The sequence below is a fragment of the Lygodium microphyllum genome, chromosome 22, assembly GCF_053477565.2.
Source record: "Lygodium microphyllum isolate KBCC chromosome 22, Lygodium_microphyllum_v1.1.10, whole genome shotgun sequence".
NCBI lineage: Eukaryota > Viridiplantae > Streptophyta > Polypodiopsida > Schizaeales > Lygodiaceae > Lygodium > Lygodium microphyllum.
In genome coordinates this window covers 39,521,433-39,533,999 of record NC_141156.1, presented here as the reverse complement: position 1 = coordinate 39,533,999, position 12,567 = coordinate 39,521,433, and the positions used below count along the sequence as shown (strand labels likewise).

Here is a 12,567-nt window from a genome sequence, read left to right as displayed (position 1 = left end):
TCTTAGTTAGGTTCGTCTCACCTTTTTGGTGAAAGATGTAAATTTTTGGATAAATTCTACATAACACCGCATTATAAAAAAAAAATCGGCTGCTTCGGCTGCCTTACCTAGCAAAAATAAAAAACTCTTCCTCTTTTTAGAGGCCACCGGTGTGTTTTGCTCTTCGTAGCACACCCAGCCAGAGAGACTTGGGTTGTGGGATGCAGGCTGACCCTCCTTTTAGCGGGCGGGCAGCCTTGTGTTTGTGCCCCGGTCCGGGGGGGGCTATTATTATTTTCTCCCGCCAAAACAAGTTTCCCGCGCAATTGCATACATCGCTTGGGCAATGAAGGTGAGAGAGAGAGAGAGAGAGAGAGAGCGACGTTTCTTGCATCCCTTGGGACAGGACTCAGAGAGAGAGAGAGAGAGAGAGAGAGAGAGAGAGAGGGGGGGGATTGACTGGTGACGCTCGCACAGGCATGGCGAGCTCCAACACATCCTTGTCGCCTGCCACCAGGTCCCGCCGATCCGCTCGATCTTCTTCTTCACGAGGAGGAGGAGGCGCGGGAGGCACTCCCTCATCCCCTCCTCCTCGCCTTCCTCAGGAGGACGAAGAGTCCAGCCCCGTGCGCCCCTCTCTGCAGTCCTCCGATGGCGGAGGCCGCCTCCCTGCCAGCGAGCGGTCCAATGGTAACGGCCGCCGACGCCGCAGGTCCCGCAGCATTGGCCCTTCCTCCTCTGGCTACAGCTCCCCTCTCGACCTCGGGACCCCTGCTTCTTCTCAGTTTACGCGTGGCACGTATCCTTTGTAGCTCTCTGTTTGCAGGTTATTAAATGCCTTTCTTTCTGCCATAACTTTGAGTCTGTCACTAGTGTAGACCGTCCGTTTCCTGCTGTGTGCTAGCGACGATGTTATGTCAGAATCCGTGTCAACGATTTAAATATGAAAGACCTAGTATCTAATGATTTTGGCAGTGCCATGTCCTTGACCGATTATATAGGCCCTCCTATCAGCGAAATGACTCTGCAATTCCTTCTTCAGGACGCAGGCAACCTGCTACTCCCAGTAGCTTTAGCGAAGTACTTTCTTTCCTGAACAACTCGTTTTGGTTTTTACGAAATCGAAGGGAGTGCTTCTCTTGAGGCTTCGATTTTAATTCACAGTATCATGTCTCTTAGGGTCGTCCATCATCGGAAGGAGACATGGATGCCCCTCCCCCAACCTTGGTGTGGGGGACTAACATAAGCGTTCAGGACGTCAACCAGGCAGTCCAGCGATTCTTAAGGAACTATCGCGACAATTCTGATGACCTTGAGGCCAAGTATCTTCAGCTTCTGGAACAGGTACTACCTTGGTTTCTGGCTGCTCTGCAAAACGTCAACATGCAATCGGTATGTGATCTACTCCTTCGTTCTCCAGGTCATGGAAGTGGAAGGAGACTCTCTAAACATCAATGCTCGCAATGTACTTGACTACGACGAAGATCTGTATGTGAAAATGGTCAGATATCCTCTGGAAGTTCTCGCTATTTTTGACATAGTCCTCATGGATATGGCGGTTCGCATGAGGCCTCTGTGGGAGAAGCACATTCAGGTTTGCTAATCAACCTACTTATCCTAGTACGTTTGTCATGATCATTGAGGTTATAATTCGCGTACATGCGCTTGTGCATTGAATGGATGCATTGGTGTTCCAATGTTCTGTTCTGTACAATTATAAAAATGACTGCTGCTATGGCTTTTTAAACATGCTCTCTCGAACTGCGGTACAGGTCAGAATTTTTAACCTTAGAGACACTGTAAACATGCGCGACCTTAACCCATCAGGTGCGTTGTCCCAATGACAACCTTGTGCCTCACATGCGTATGGTTCAACCATTCCTCACTTTGGGGATTCTTAATGCAGATATCGAAAAGATGGTGTCTGTAAAGGGTATGATCATTCGATGCAGCTCAATTATACCAGAAATCAAGGAAGCCCTTTTCCGCTGCCTTGTTTGCGGATACTCGCCTCCTCCTTCAGGTGTTGATAGAGGTAAGCTGACGTGCAACTGATGATTCTCTCTGGAAACTTGTTTAATTGTCTTGGCTTTTTCTGACTCTGTACTTCCAGGCCGAGTAGAAGAACCTAACCGATGTGGCCGGCCAGAATGTGCTGCCCTCAATTCGATGGCTCTCATCCACAACAGATGCAGGTATTTTAGTGACCTAGCCATGTAAACTTGTTAGTCTCGATGCTTTGCTGCATTCTGCATTCTAATACTTCAAATGTAGGTTTGCGGACAAGCAAATTGTACGGTTACAAGAGACACCTGATGCAATTCCCGAGGGCGAGACGCCCCACACAGTGAGTCTGCTTATGCATGACAAACTTGTCGATGCAGCTAAGCCTGGTGATCGGGTGGAGGTGCGATGTACCTTCCGATTGACAATTTCAGTTGCCTGCGATTGGGCTTGTTTTGCCTCTTCACTTTCGCTATTGGGTATACACAGGTAACAGGAGTTTTCCGTGCCATGTCAGTACGTGTTGGGCCTACTCAAAGAACTCTGAAGTCTCTTTTCAAGGTAGGAAAGTGTCCCGCAGTTTTCAATGGAAAGCTATTGACGATTCATGACAATCCCAGTGGTGTTTGGGCTTCTCTGGCAGACCTACATTGATTGCCTGCATCTGAAGAAGTCAGATAAAGGCCGTCTGCAGTCTGAGGATCCATTGGAACAGGATGTTCAGAATGAAAATTATGCAGCATTTTCAGAAGGTGATATCTCACCAGCGGATTACGAGGAACAGGTAGGCCTCTGGGAAGCATTGCAGGCAGACTATATCGTCTAATGCTGCAGGGTCTGTAAAACGAGATTGTTCACATGTGTAGATCCGGAAGCTGAAGGAGCTCTCTCAACTTCCAGACATTTACGAGCGGCTTACAAGATCTTTAGCTCCTAGCATCTGGGAACTTGAAGACATCAAGAAAGGGCTGCTATGTCAAGTGAGTATATTGCTATGACTGCCATATGTCTAGGTGCGTCTGGCGGATGGTGGTTACTGACGTAGTTAATTTATGGTGATTTGTCTCGGTAACAAAACAGTTGTTCGGTGGAAGTGGGAAGAAGCTGAAGTCAGGGGCTTCCTTCAGAGGAGACATGAATGTGCTTCTCGTGGGTGATCCTGGAACTAGCAAGTCTCAATTGCTGCAGTATGTTCATAAGCTTGCCCCACGGGGCATATATACAAGTGGTAGAGGTTCCTCTGCAGTTGGTCTGACTGCCTATGTGACCAAGGATCCCGAAACTGGAGAAACGGTATGGCTATCGAGACCAAGGAAATGTTAAACATTTGGTATTGTGTAGATAGTTTTATAAACTGGACCTTGGTAGATTTTATTTAATTGAATTCTGCACTCGAGAACTGAAATGGACATTGTCCTTTGGCTTTTAAATCCACCTCTGAAATGACCTTGCTATTCATCGTGAAGTGCCCTCAATTATGAAAAGAGTTTAGTGCCATTGATTCATATATCCAGTATCGTATTTCCGTCAATGCTAACAAATCTATATTCTGTCCTGAACCGGGACTAAAGCAACACGATGAACCCAATTGGTGACTTCGTGATGTATACGAAGAATGTTAGATTTCTCGTATTACATAGATTTTTGGGGCGCTTGCAATAAAAAAGAACTAGAATTCTTGTATAATGGGATGCTTGCGGTCAATAAGAACGAGTGGGGAAGATAATTACTCAACTTGTTAACCCATGTGCATTTCCATAAAGTTTCTTGTCAAGGAGCAAAGAGGATCAAAACCCAATAGAATTCTGTTGAAGAAAAGATGACGTCCACGGCATGTGGATGTCGTGGAGCATCCTGCCAGCCACACACACACCGCACCCGAGGGGAAGATGTGCAATGCACATATTTACAACTCCGGGGGCTTAGCTTAGGATGCGTCTAGCGATGTCATTGCAGCGATCTGTGTGCTTCATTTGGAACTTCGCTATAATCTGTAACGTTCCCCGCTGGATTTTCGGACTTTTTCTCTTCTCCTTGCAGGTATTAGAAAGTGGAGCCCTGGTTTTGAGCGATCGTGGTATTTGTTGCATAGACGAATTTGACAAGATGTCAGACAACGCTCGGAGCATGTTACACGAGGTAGCACACATCTCTAGTGTGCTCGTTGCTTTTATTCACCATATTGTTCATATTCTGTTGGCAGCTAATGTGTAAGGGTCACTTCTTGGAGTGTAGGTAATGGAGCAGCAAACTGTGTCAGTAGCAAAGTCTGGAATCATAGCAACTTTAAATGCCAGAACATCCGTGCTTGCTTGTGCTAATCCAAGTGGATCACGTTACAATCCACGTATGTCTGTGATTGACAACATTCAGCTGCCTCCAACGCTATTGTCCAGGTGAAATGTTTAAGATGTTTCTTTTGCAGAAAAGCTTCTTTTGTCTCGCATGGAAGACTAATGGAGCAAGCTTCTTTTGTCTCGCATGGAAGACTAATGGAGCTACTATCGTTTTAAAGGTTTGATTTGATATACTTGGTGCTGGATAAACCTGACGAACAGACTGACAGAAGACTAGCAAGGCACTTGGTCGCCCTACATTACGAGGACCCCGAGGTAACTCCCAGAAACGGCTAGCTTTCTTTGTTTCGAGAGTTGATTAGATTGCTTACGTTGATCTCTTCGTCCGGCAGGTTCGGACGCAGGAAGCCCTAAACCTTCCTACCTTGACATCTTACATCACATATGCCAGGCAACACATCCATCCTAAGCTCTCAGATGAAGCTGCTGAAGATCTTATAAGTGGTTATGTGGCAATGAGGAGGAAAGGAAACTTTCCCGGCAGCAGTAGGAAGGTTACATCCGAAACGCAGAATGTTAGCCTCTAGCCAAATAATGTGGGTTTGGAGAAATGATTTGAATCTATCAAACTTGTGCAGGTAATTACAGCGACCCCCCGTCAGCTTGAGTCCTTGATTCGAATCAGTGAAGCGTTGGCACGAATTCGTTACTCAGAGACGGTAGGTGCATGCGCAAGCACCACTGAAATCTATTAGGCTCTGGTTATACGTCAAGGAGATTAAGCTATGCACGCTGACATTGCTGCAGGTTGAAAGATGCGATGCTGTTGAGGCCTTGCGGTTACTTGAGGTTGCTCTTCAGCAATCTGCCACTGATCATTCAACCGGTATCTTTTCTGAGCTATATTTTCTCTTGACCACATGGGTCAGTGTGTTTAATGTTCGCAAAGTTCCCCTCAGAGAACCTTAGCAGCTGGTTTATCCTGATGTCTCAGGAACCATAGACATGGATCTCATTACAACGGGTGTATCTGCTAGTGAGAGAACCAAGAGGGCCAGCTTGGCTGCGGCCGTCCGTAACCTCATTTCTGAGCAGCTGCAAGCTGGAGGGTCTGGCATGCGAGCAGCACAGGTATAGTGATGAGCCAAAGTGTTAAAATTGATGGGCTGAAAAGATTGTGGCTTCAAATTATTCATTTACTACTTTCTGTCTACAGCTGCTGGAGGAGTTGCGTAAGGACAGCAACATAGATGTGAGCCTGCAAGATGTAAGTGCTCTCTTAGAATCCTCAAAGGTGGCGTTTTACGGGTACTAAATTTATAGAACAAGATGCTAACCAGATGAATTCCAATCGGCAGCTGCGAATTGCACTCAACAATCTTGCAACCGAAGGTGTTATCGGTCTTCACGGGGACAACGTCAAGAGGCTGTGAACGCGGGTCTGCGTGCGGAGTCCAAAAGATTCCATGTGTATCTTTTACAGATGATGTGCCTGGGGCTTTAACCCATGTCAGGAAGTGGGTACAGCAGCACTTTTTTCCACGGAGCTCATATTATAACACGTTCCGAGTTTGAATGAAGGAACGAGAGAGGCCATGACACATTCATGATCTTAGCGCTACAAATACCTCTAGTCCACATTCTGAAACGTGCATATTGCAAGCATTTTCCTTGGATTCGATGCCAACTTGTATATTATGGGTATATACATAAGCCTATATACATAAGCCTCCCGAGAGTGCATTTGTAAGCATGACCAAGCTTAATGAACGTAGAGTACTCAAGAGCTCTGCATATTTCTCCTGAGAGTACCTTCGTAAACATATCCAAGCTTAATAAAAGCTTATTTTAGGCCCGTTTCGGAGGCAGTCGCCCTCAAAGAAAAGGTGAATGGTGTTTTTAGAGTGTCTGGATGAACATTCAGGAGAATGCGATTGGCGCGTTGTTTGGATCTCTGCCCTCCACCACGTGTTGAATCGTCGAATCCAAATAGGTAAGGTTTGATGGAGGGGGCCAAAGTGCGGGTCTTTTTCCAACTTGGCGGTCATCTTTATGAAAAACTCTACATGTGACACGTATGTTGGATGCCGTTCTAGTTAGAAGCCGTCGAAACCCACCCCTTGTTCATGTGCCAACGGTGGAAAGCGTTGATGTGTCTTTGTAAGAACGACCCAGCTCAATGAACATTATTTTACTCCAATCTCAATGATGGACAGCACTGATATATCAATTCGGTTTGAAATAGGTATATACTATAGAACTACCTTGATCGAGAGTTATGGAAGATCAACTCTTAACTCAAACTTTTGGCACAAAGGTTAAGTGTGGTTAAGTAAACCATTGACGACATTACGGAACGAAAGTCATAAATCCAATAGTTGAAAGCATTGCCTTTCAAGATGAGAGAGGAATAAGGGTAATTGATGAAGCTTTTAATCTACATGTGCCTCCATTTCCATGCATGCATGCATGCAAAGGACATTAGGATGTAAGCACCTCTAGTCCCAATGGCTTTGGATCTAAGATTGGATGGTAGTCCAGAAGTTTGAATGATGAAACTATTCAAAGTGTTCATGTTAGAAGTGGTGCATCAATGGAAACATAAACATGTTGAAAAAAATTGTTGAAACACAAGATAAGAGAGAATGAATAAATGAACACAAATGGGTACCTTGGCTCCAGCTCCTCTCTCCTTAGAAGAATCCACAAACGATGGTTGAAGTGCATGAAGAGGAGCCCAACAATATATAGGCATAAAATGGAGGAGCAATAAATGCATTCAGCCAACACTAAATGCTCCCCAGCCCTAAGAAGGGCACCAAAAAATGCCAAAAAAAAACTACAAAAAGACCACAGCCTTTGCGGCACAGAATCACATATGAGCTGACTAATCTGCCAGATGAGCCCTAACTATCAAAATGAAATGTCATTGAACACAATCATTGGCTATATCAAAATCCATATTCATGAGGATAGCCTTTTGGATAGTAGCCAAAACATAATCCATGATGCACCTAAGTTCTAAAATGACATCATGAATTTTCTTGCCATTATCATCTTGGGTTAAATATCTCAAGAAAAATGTTATTAATATTCAAAGCCAAGGCTTTACGTAAAGGTGTTATATGAGAATCATACTAAAAAAATCCATGCGCAAATCCATGATGAGCCTTAACCACCAAAATGAAATGCCATCAAACACAATCATAGGCATGATCAAAATCCATATTCATGAGGATAGCCTTTTGGATAGTAGCCAAAACAGAATTCATGATGCACCTAAGTTTTAGGCATGACATCATGAATTTTCATGCCATTATCTTGGGTTAAATATCTCAAGAAAAAATTAATATTCAAAACCATGGTTTTAGAAAAAAACCTTGTATGAGAGATTGAACATTGTGAGTTTCTCCACCAATGGGAGGATAGGGACAACTTTAATAAACCCTTCTTTTATTTTTCTCCTTATTTATAGAGCATATGTTCCTAAAGTGATTTAGGAGATCACAAAGATCTTGAATGCAAACATCCACAATAGCCATATAAAACTCAACAAGAAAGCCACAAATCGTCAGGTGACATGCCTTGTAAAAGATGATAATTTTCATTGATATTATGTATAGCTTACTTGGATTCTTAATAGTTTAAGGCTTAATCCAAATAAATGAAAGGCACTTTTGAAAGCCTTAGCTGTCACATGAAGTATCAAGCATCCCGTAAAATATGGCCTTGGATCATTGTAGATCCAAGCAAAGTGCAATAATATATTGAAGGCTTTGGTCACCTTTTTACTTTTTAAGATCAAGAGCAAGTATAATGACTATTACTTGATTGGCTCTTTCTATCATATGGGCTGGTAATATTAGGTGAATACAAGTTCGAATGTTGGTTTAGAGAAACTATATCATGGAATACATTCTCTATTGTAGTTTTACTAGACTACATTGTTCCTTAATAGTGTTATTAGAGGTTCCAAAGGAAGCTTGTTTATGGACATCAAATTTTCCCCATAGGAATTTTTTGTAGAATGAATTATGTTACATGGCTACCTTCCTACCTATCCCAACATGGTTGGATAGGTAGGTCAAAATCTAGGTATAAACCTTGGGAAGAGTCCCCCCATGTTCCTCCATACAAAAGTGCTACAAGGGTAGATAAAAGAGCTTGTATACTATGGGGATTGATGCTAAGAATCTCATGAGTGATTAGTGCTACAAGGGTTGAAAGAAGGTCTTGCATTATGCTAAAGACCTTTTTGGATTCTTGTTGGGCCTATGCAAGCTTGTAGGACATTGTGCTAGAGACTTTGCTTGAATAAATTGTGTTGGATGAACCAAGGAAGAAATAAAAAATGTTGCCACCAACCCAAGAAGGGCTTTTGATAGGACATATATCAAGTTTAAAGTGAAGGAAGATGTAGAAGGTTTTGTTAGAGTAGCTAAAGGAAAGGGGAAAGTGACTCCAAAGTATAGAAGGAAGGAAGGACCTCCAAGGAACCTGCTTTGTTGGATCATAGTCATTGACAAGGAGAACATGCATGTTGATAAAGGAAAAAAGAGATGCAAGAAGGGCAAGTTAAGAAGCAATGTAATATCAAAACACTAGCAAGGAGATTGTTGTTGAAAATTAATGTTTATGTAGTGCTTATAGAGACAAAAAGGATCATGATGTGGAATAATTGTATGATGAAACCTCACACAAGCTAAAAATCTTGGCATGAACCATTAGAGGTTTGTGTTCTTAGAAGTGACAAGTTGCATGCAAGAGATTTGCTAGAAATGTAAAGCATGATAGTGTTGGATTTTAGGAGGTGAAGATTGGAGAAGACCACACGTAATTATGCTTTTATGATATAGGCTTTGTGAGGAGGGGAGGAACCATTCTCCTCGCCAGAGAGTCTATAAGATCGGGTTTTCAAGGTAATATGGTGAAGTTGCTTTTGTATCAATGATAGAATATGTGGATACGAAATCAATATCTACCTTTGTTTATGCTCCTAACGTGTTTGCAAAAAAGGCTAGAATAAATTGTGGGAGATTTTGAAAATCGTATTGCAATGCACATCACAATCCTCTTTGATGATTGGAACATGATGTTGAGTGATGTTGACAGATCACATGGAAAAGATAGCATGCTCTATTGTGTTCAATTTGGATGCCTTTGGCATTTGAACATCAGTTGATGGATGTTTTACTTATCCTAGCCAAGTTAAAGTAATGCACCATGGAATAACATGTACATGGTATATTATGGGTGAGGCACTTGGCTTGATATGATCTATTGTAATGATAGTTGGTGGTTGGTTGGTTTGCATTTAAAACTGCATGTTCCAAGGGAAGTAGTTGATTTGGATTGTTCCCTTGTGGTTTTCTCCTTCAAGATGACTATGGGCATCCTATGTTTAAGTTGAATGCATCGTTTTGGGAACTTATGTTTTTCCTAAGAAAGCCATTATTGCTTGAATAGAAGGCCTATGACCCTTTTTCTAGGTGGAATAACACAATCCAAGCAGTTGTTGGTGGCTAAGTCCCATGGCAAGCGATGGGAAAATCATAAGAGGATGGCACCTATTGGTGGGGATTTTCAACTTGCTCTCTTGCATGATCTTTCTATCTCTTATAATGATCAACTTTTGCAAATCCCCTTGCCATTGGCTTTTGATTCAACTCCTATAGACTTGCTCTCTTGCATGATCTTTTTGCCAGAGTGAAGCAATGCGGAAGCGAATGACTGACAAAAAATGAATAGAGAGAGAAGAGAGAGAGAGAGAGAGAGAGAGAGAGAGAGAGAGAGAGAGAGAGAGAGAGAGAGAGAGAGAGAGAGAGAGAGAGAGAGAGAGAGAGAGAGAGAGAGAGAGAGAGAGAGAGAGAGAGAGAGAGAGAGAGAGAGAGAGAGAGAGAGAGAGAGAAAGAGATCGTGAAACACACAAAATTTGCAATGAAGAATGTTGTATAAGGATGCAGAATTATACACGGGTGTAGAGAAAATATATGCGTATGTCTCCACCTCGAGGACCTCGATCTCTGTCAGCCTCGAGTGCAGTCTCCATCACTAGCAGGTTGAAATTTGTCAGATACAAGTGTGGAACAATCTGCTAGAGAGTTGCTATATATAACAGAAAAGAAATGCCAAATAATGACCAGGTCGATTGCATTAAATGCAGTCGACTGGTATAAAACTGTCAGACTACACCTGTTCCACTCCAAACCACCACGTGGCATCTGCCATGATAGAGATGACGTGGTTGTTAATGTGGCACCTGCGTGTCTGCTGCTTTGACCTCAACTTGCTCCGCACACTATAACACCCTCAAAAGGTTGCTTGGCTGGAAAATACATATGTACACAACCTAACTAATGAAAATGCATGTCCAGGGGATGACAATCTCTAACACCCCCTCTCAAATCTTGGACAGGACATAAGACTGAGGGATTTGGCATGTCTCTGAAGAAGAGCCTAGGGAAGCGCCTTTGTGAACAAATTTGCAAGATTGTCTTCAGTCTTATAGTATTCCACATCAATGGTTGCATCCAGAAGCTTCTCCTTGATGAAGTGATACTGGATCTCTATGTGTTTTGTCCAGGCATGGAATACGAGATTCCGTACCAAGGCAATGCAATTCTCATTGTCACACCGCAAAATAGTAGGACGAGTCTGGGGCCAATTAAGCTCCAACAACCGCCGAAGCCACACAATCTCACATGTGGTAGAAGAAGCAACTTGATACTTTGCCTCTATCGAAGATAGGGCTACCGTGGGTTGCTTCTTGCTACTCCAAGAGATAGCATCAACACCCAAGGTAAAACAATAGCCTATAGTAGACCACCTTTGATCCACATCACCAACCCAATTTGAATCACTCCAACCTACAAGAACAAGATCAGAAGCACATGTACTTGTTGGATAGAAAATCCCGAGGTCGGAGGTCCCCTTCAGAGACTGAAGTATCCTTTGAGCAGCAGCCTGGCAATACGGGCACTCATGAACCCAACCAAGAGACCTACAACAAAACATAGATCAACCCGTGTCTTAAGGAGCCAATCAATGAGTCAATCAGTTGATGGTAGTAGGTAGCATCTGCCAAAGGAGAATCTATGTGTGAAGTGGGCTTTCATTTCGGGTCCATAGGAGTAGAAATGGACCGACAATCCTCCATCTCAAAAGTCACCAAGAGCTCATGTACATAGATCTATTGAGAGATGAAAATCCCCCTCTAAGACTGATAAATCTTGTGACCCAAAAAGAAATGGAGAAGTCCTAAATTTGTCATCTCGAACGTTTGATGTAGGGACCTTCTGGGTATGATCACCTGCAACAATCAAGCCATCAACATACAAAACAAACAACACACGACCACCCTTGGAAGTGTGCACATAAAGCTGGGAATCATCCCTAGAGCATTGTTATTCCAACTTGGCCTGGAGAAACGAATCAATCTTCTCGTTCCAAGCATGCAGAGCTTGCTTTAGGCCATACAAGGCCTTCTTTAACCGGTAAACCTTCCCATATGAGAAACCAAAGCTAGGAGGCTGCTCTACATAGATCTCCTCCTTCCAAACACCATTCAAGAAGACCGACTTCACATCCAATTGAAAAACACGCCATCTCCTGTGACCAACCAAGGCAAGAACATAACGAATAGTCGCTATGCGAGCTGTAGGGGTAAAGGTATCATGGAAGTCAACACATGGGCATTGTGTAAAACCTTTAGCAATAAGGTAAGCCTTGTGCTTGTCCAAAGAGCCATCACTATGATACTTGGTCTTGAAGATCCATTTGACACCAATCACCTTCTTATGAGAGCGACAAGGCACAAGGAACCAAGTGCCATTCTACTCAATAGCCTCCAACTCGGCTTCCATCTCCTTTCATCAATGATCAGATTGTAAAGCCTCCTTCACTGATGTAGGCTCTCTATCCTGCATAACATGAGACATCAAACAATAGTTAGAGCAAACAAGCTATGTAGAATGTACCTGGTGCCTTTGTGACCTCCGCGGTCGATCCTACAGTTTCTACTCCTCAGGGACCCCCTCCTTGATCCCTGAATCTCGGAGGTTGTCATGAGCCCAACGAGGAGGTCGGATCTCTTCTTGTCGCTCTACATCTGTTGAAGACTCGGGTACATCCACCATCGGAATCTGAAGAAGAATCTCCATTAAGAGGCTCCGGCTCCAAAGGAACTGGCTCGAGAGCCCAACTCTTCCCTGGATCTCCAAGTACGGGGTGTTCCTCGCCCCCTTATGTTGGCCGGAACTTCCACAAACCACACATCTCGGCTGTGTAG

The 12,567-nt window shown here is 43.4% G+C and overlaps 1 protein-coding gene across 1 annotated transcript; it reads left to right on the top strand.

Moving 5' to 3' along the window:
- The first annotated feature begins 355 nt into the window (after positions 1–355).
- MCM4 (Minichromosome maintenance (MCM2/3/5) family protein) lies at positions 356–6,135 on the top strand. Its single transcript, XM_087663008.1, has 21 exons — positions 356–778; positions 981–1,059; positions 1,159–1,323; positions 1,400–1,573; positions 1,752–1,806; positions 1,886–2,014; positions 2,093–2,174; positions 2,254–2,386; positions 2,473–2,544; positions 2,627–2,767; positions 2,850–2,963; positions 3,064–3,276; positions 4,024–4,122; positions 4,219–4,379; positions 4,499–4,595; positions 4,673–4,834; positions 4,919–4,999; positions 5,088–5,166; positions 5,275–5,411; positions 5,497–5,547; positions 5,639–6,135. The coding sequence occupies exons 1-21, from the start codon at positions 459–461 to the stop codon at positions 5,711–5,713; spliced, it is 2,619 nt and encodes an 872-aa protein (XP_087519134.1). The 5' UTR covers positions 356–458; the 3' UTR covers positions 5,714–6,135.
- Positions 6,136–12,567: the final 6,432 nt, after the last annotated feature.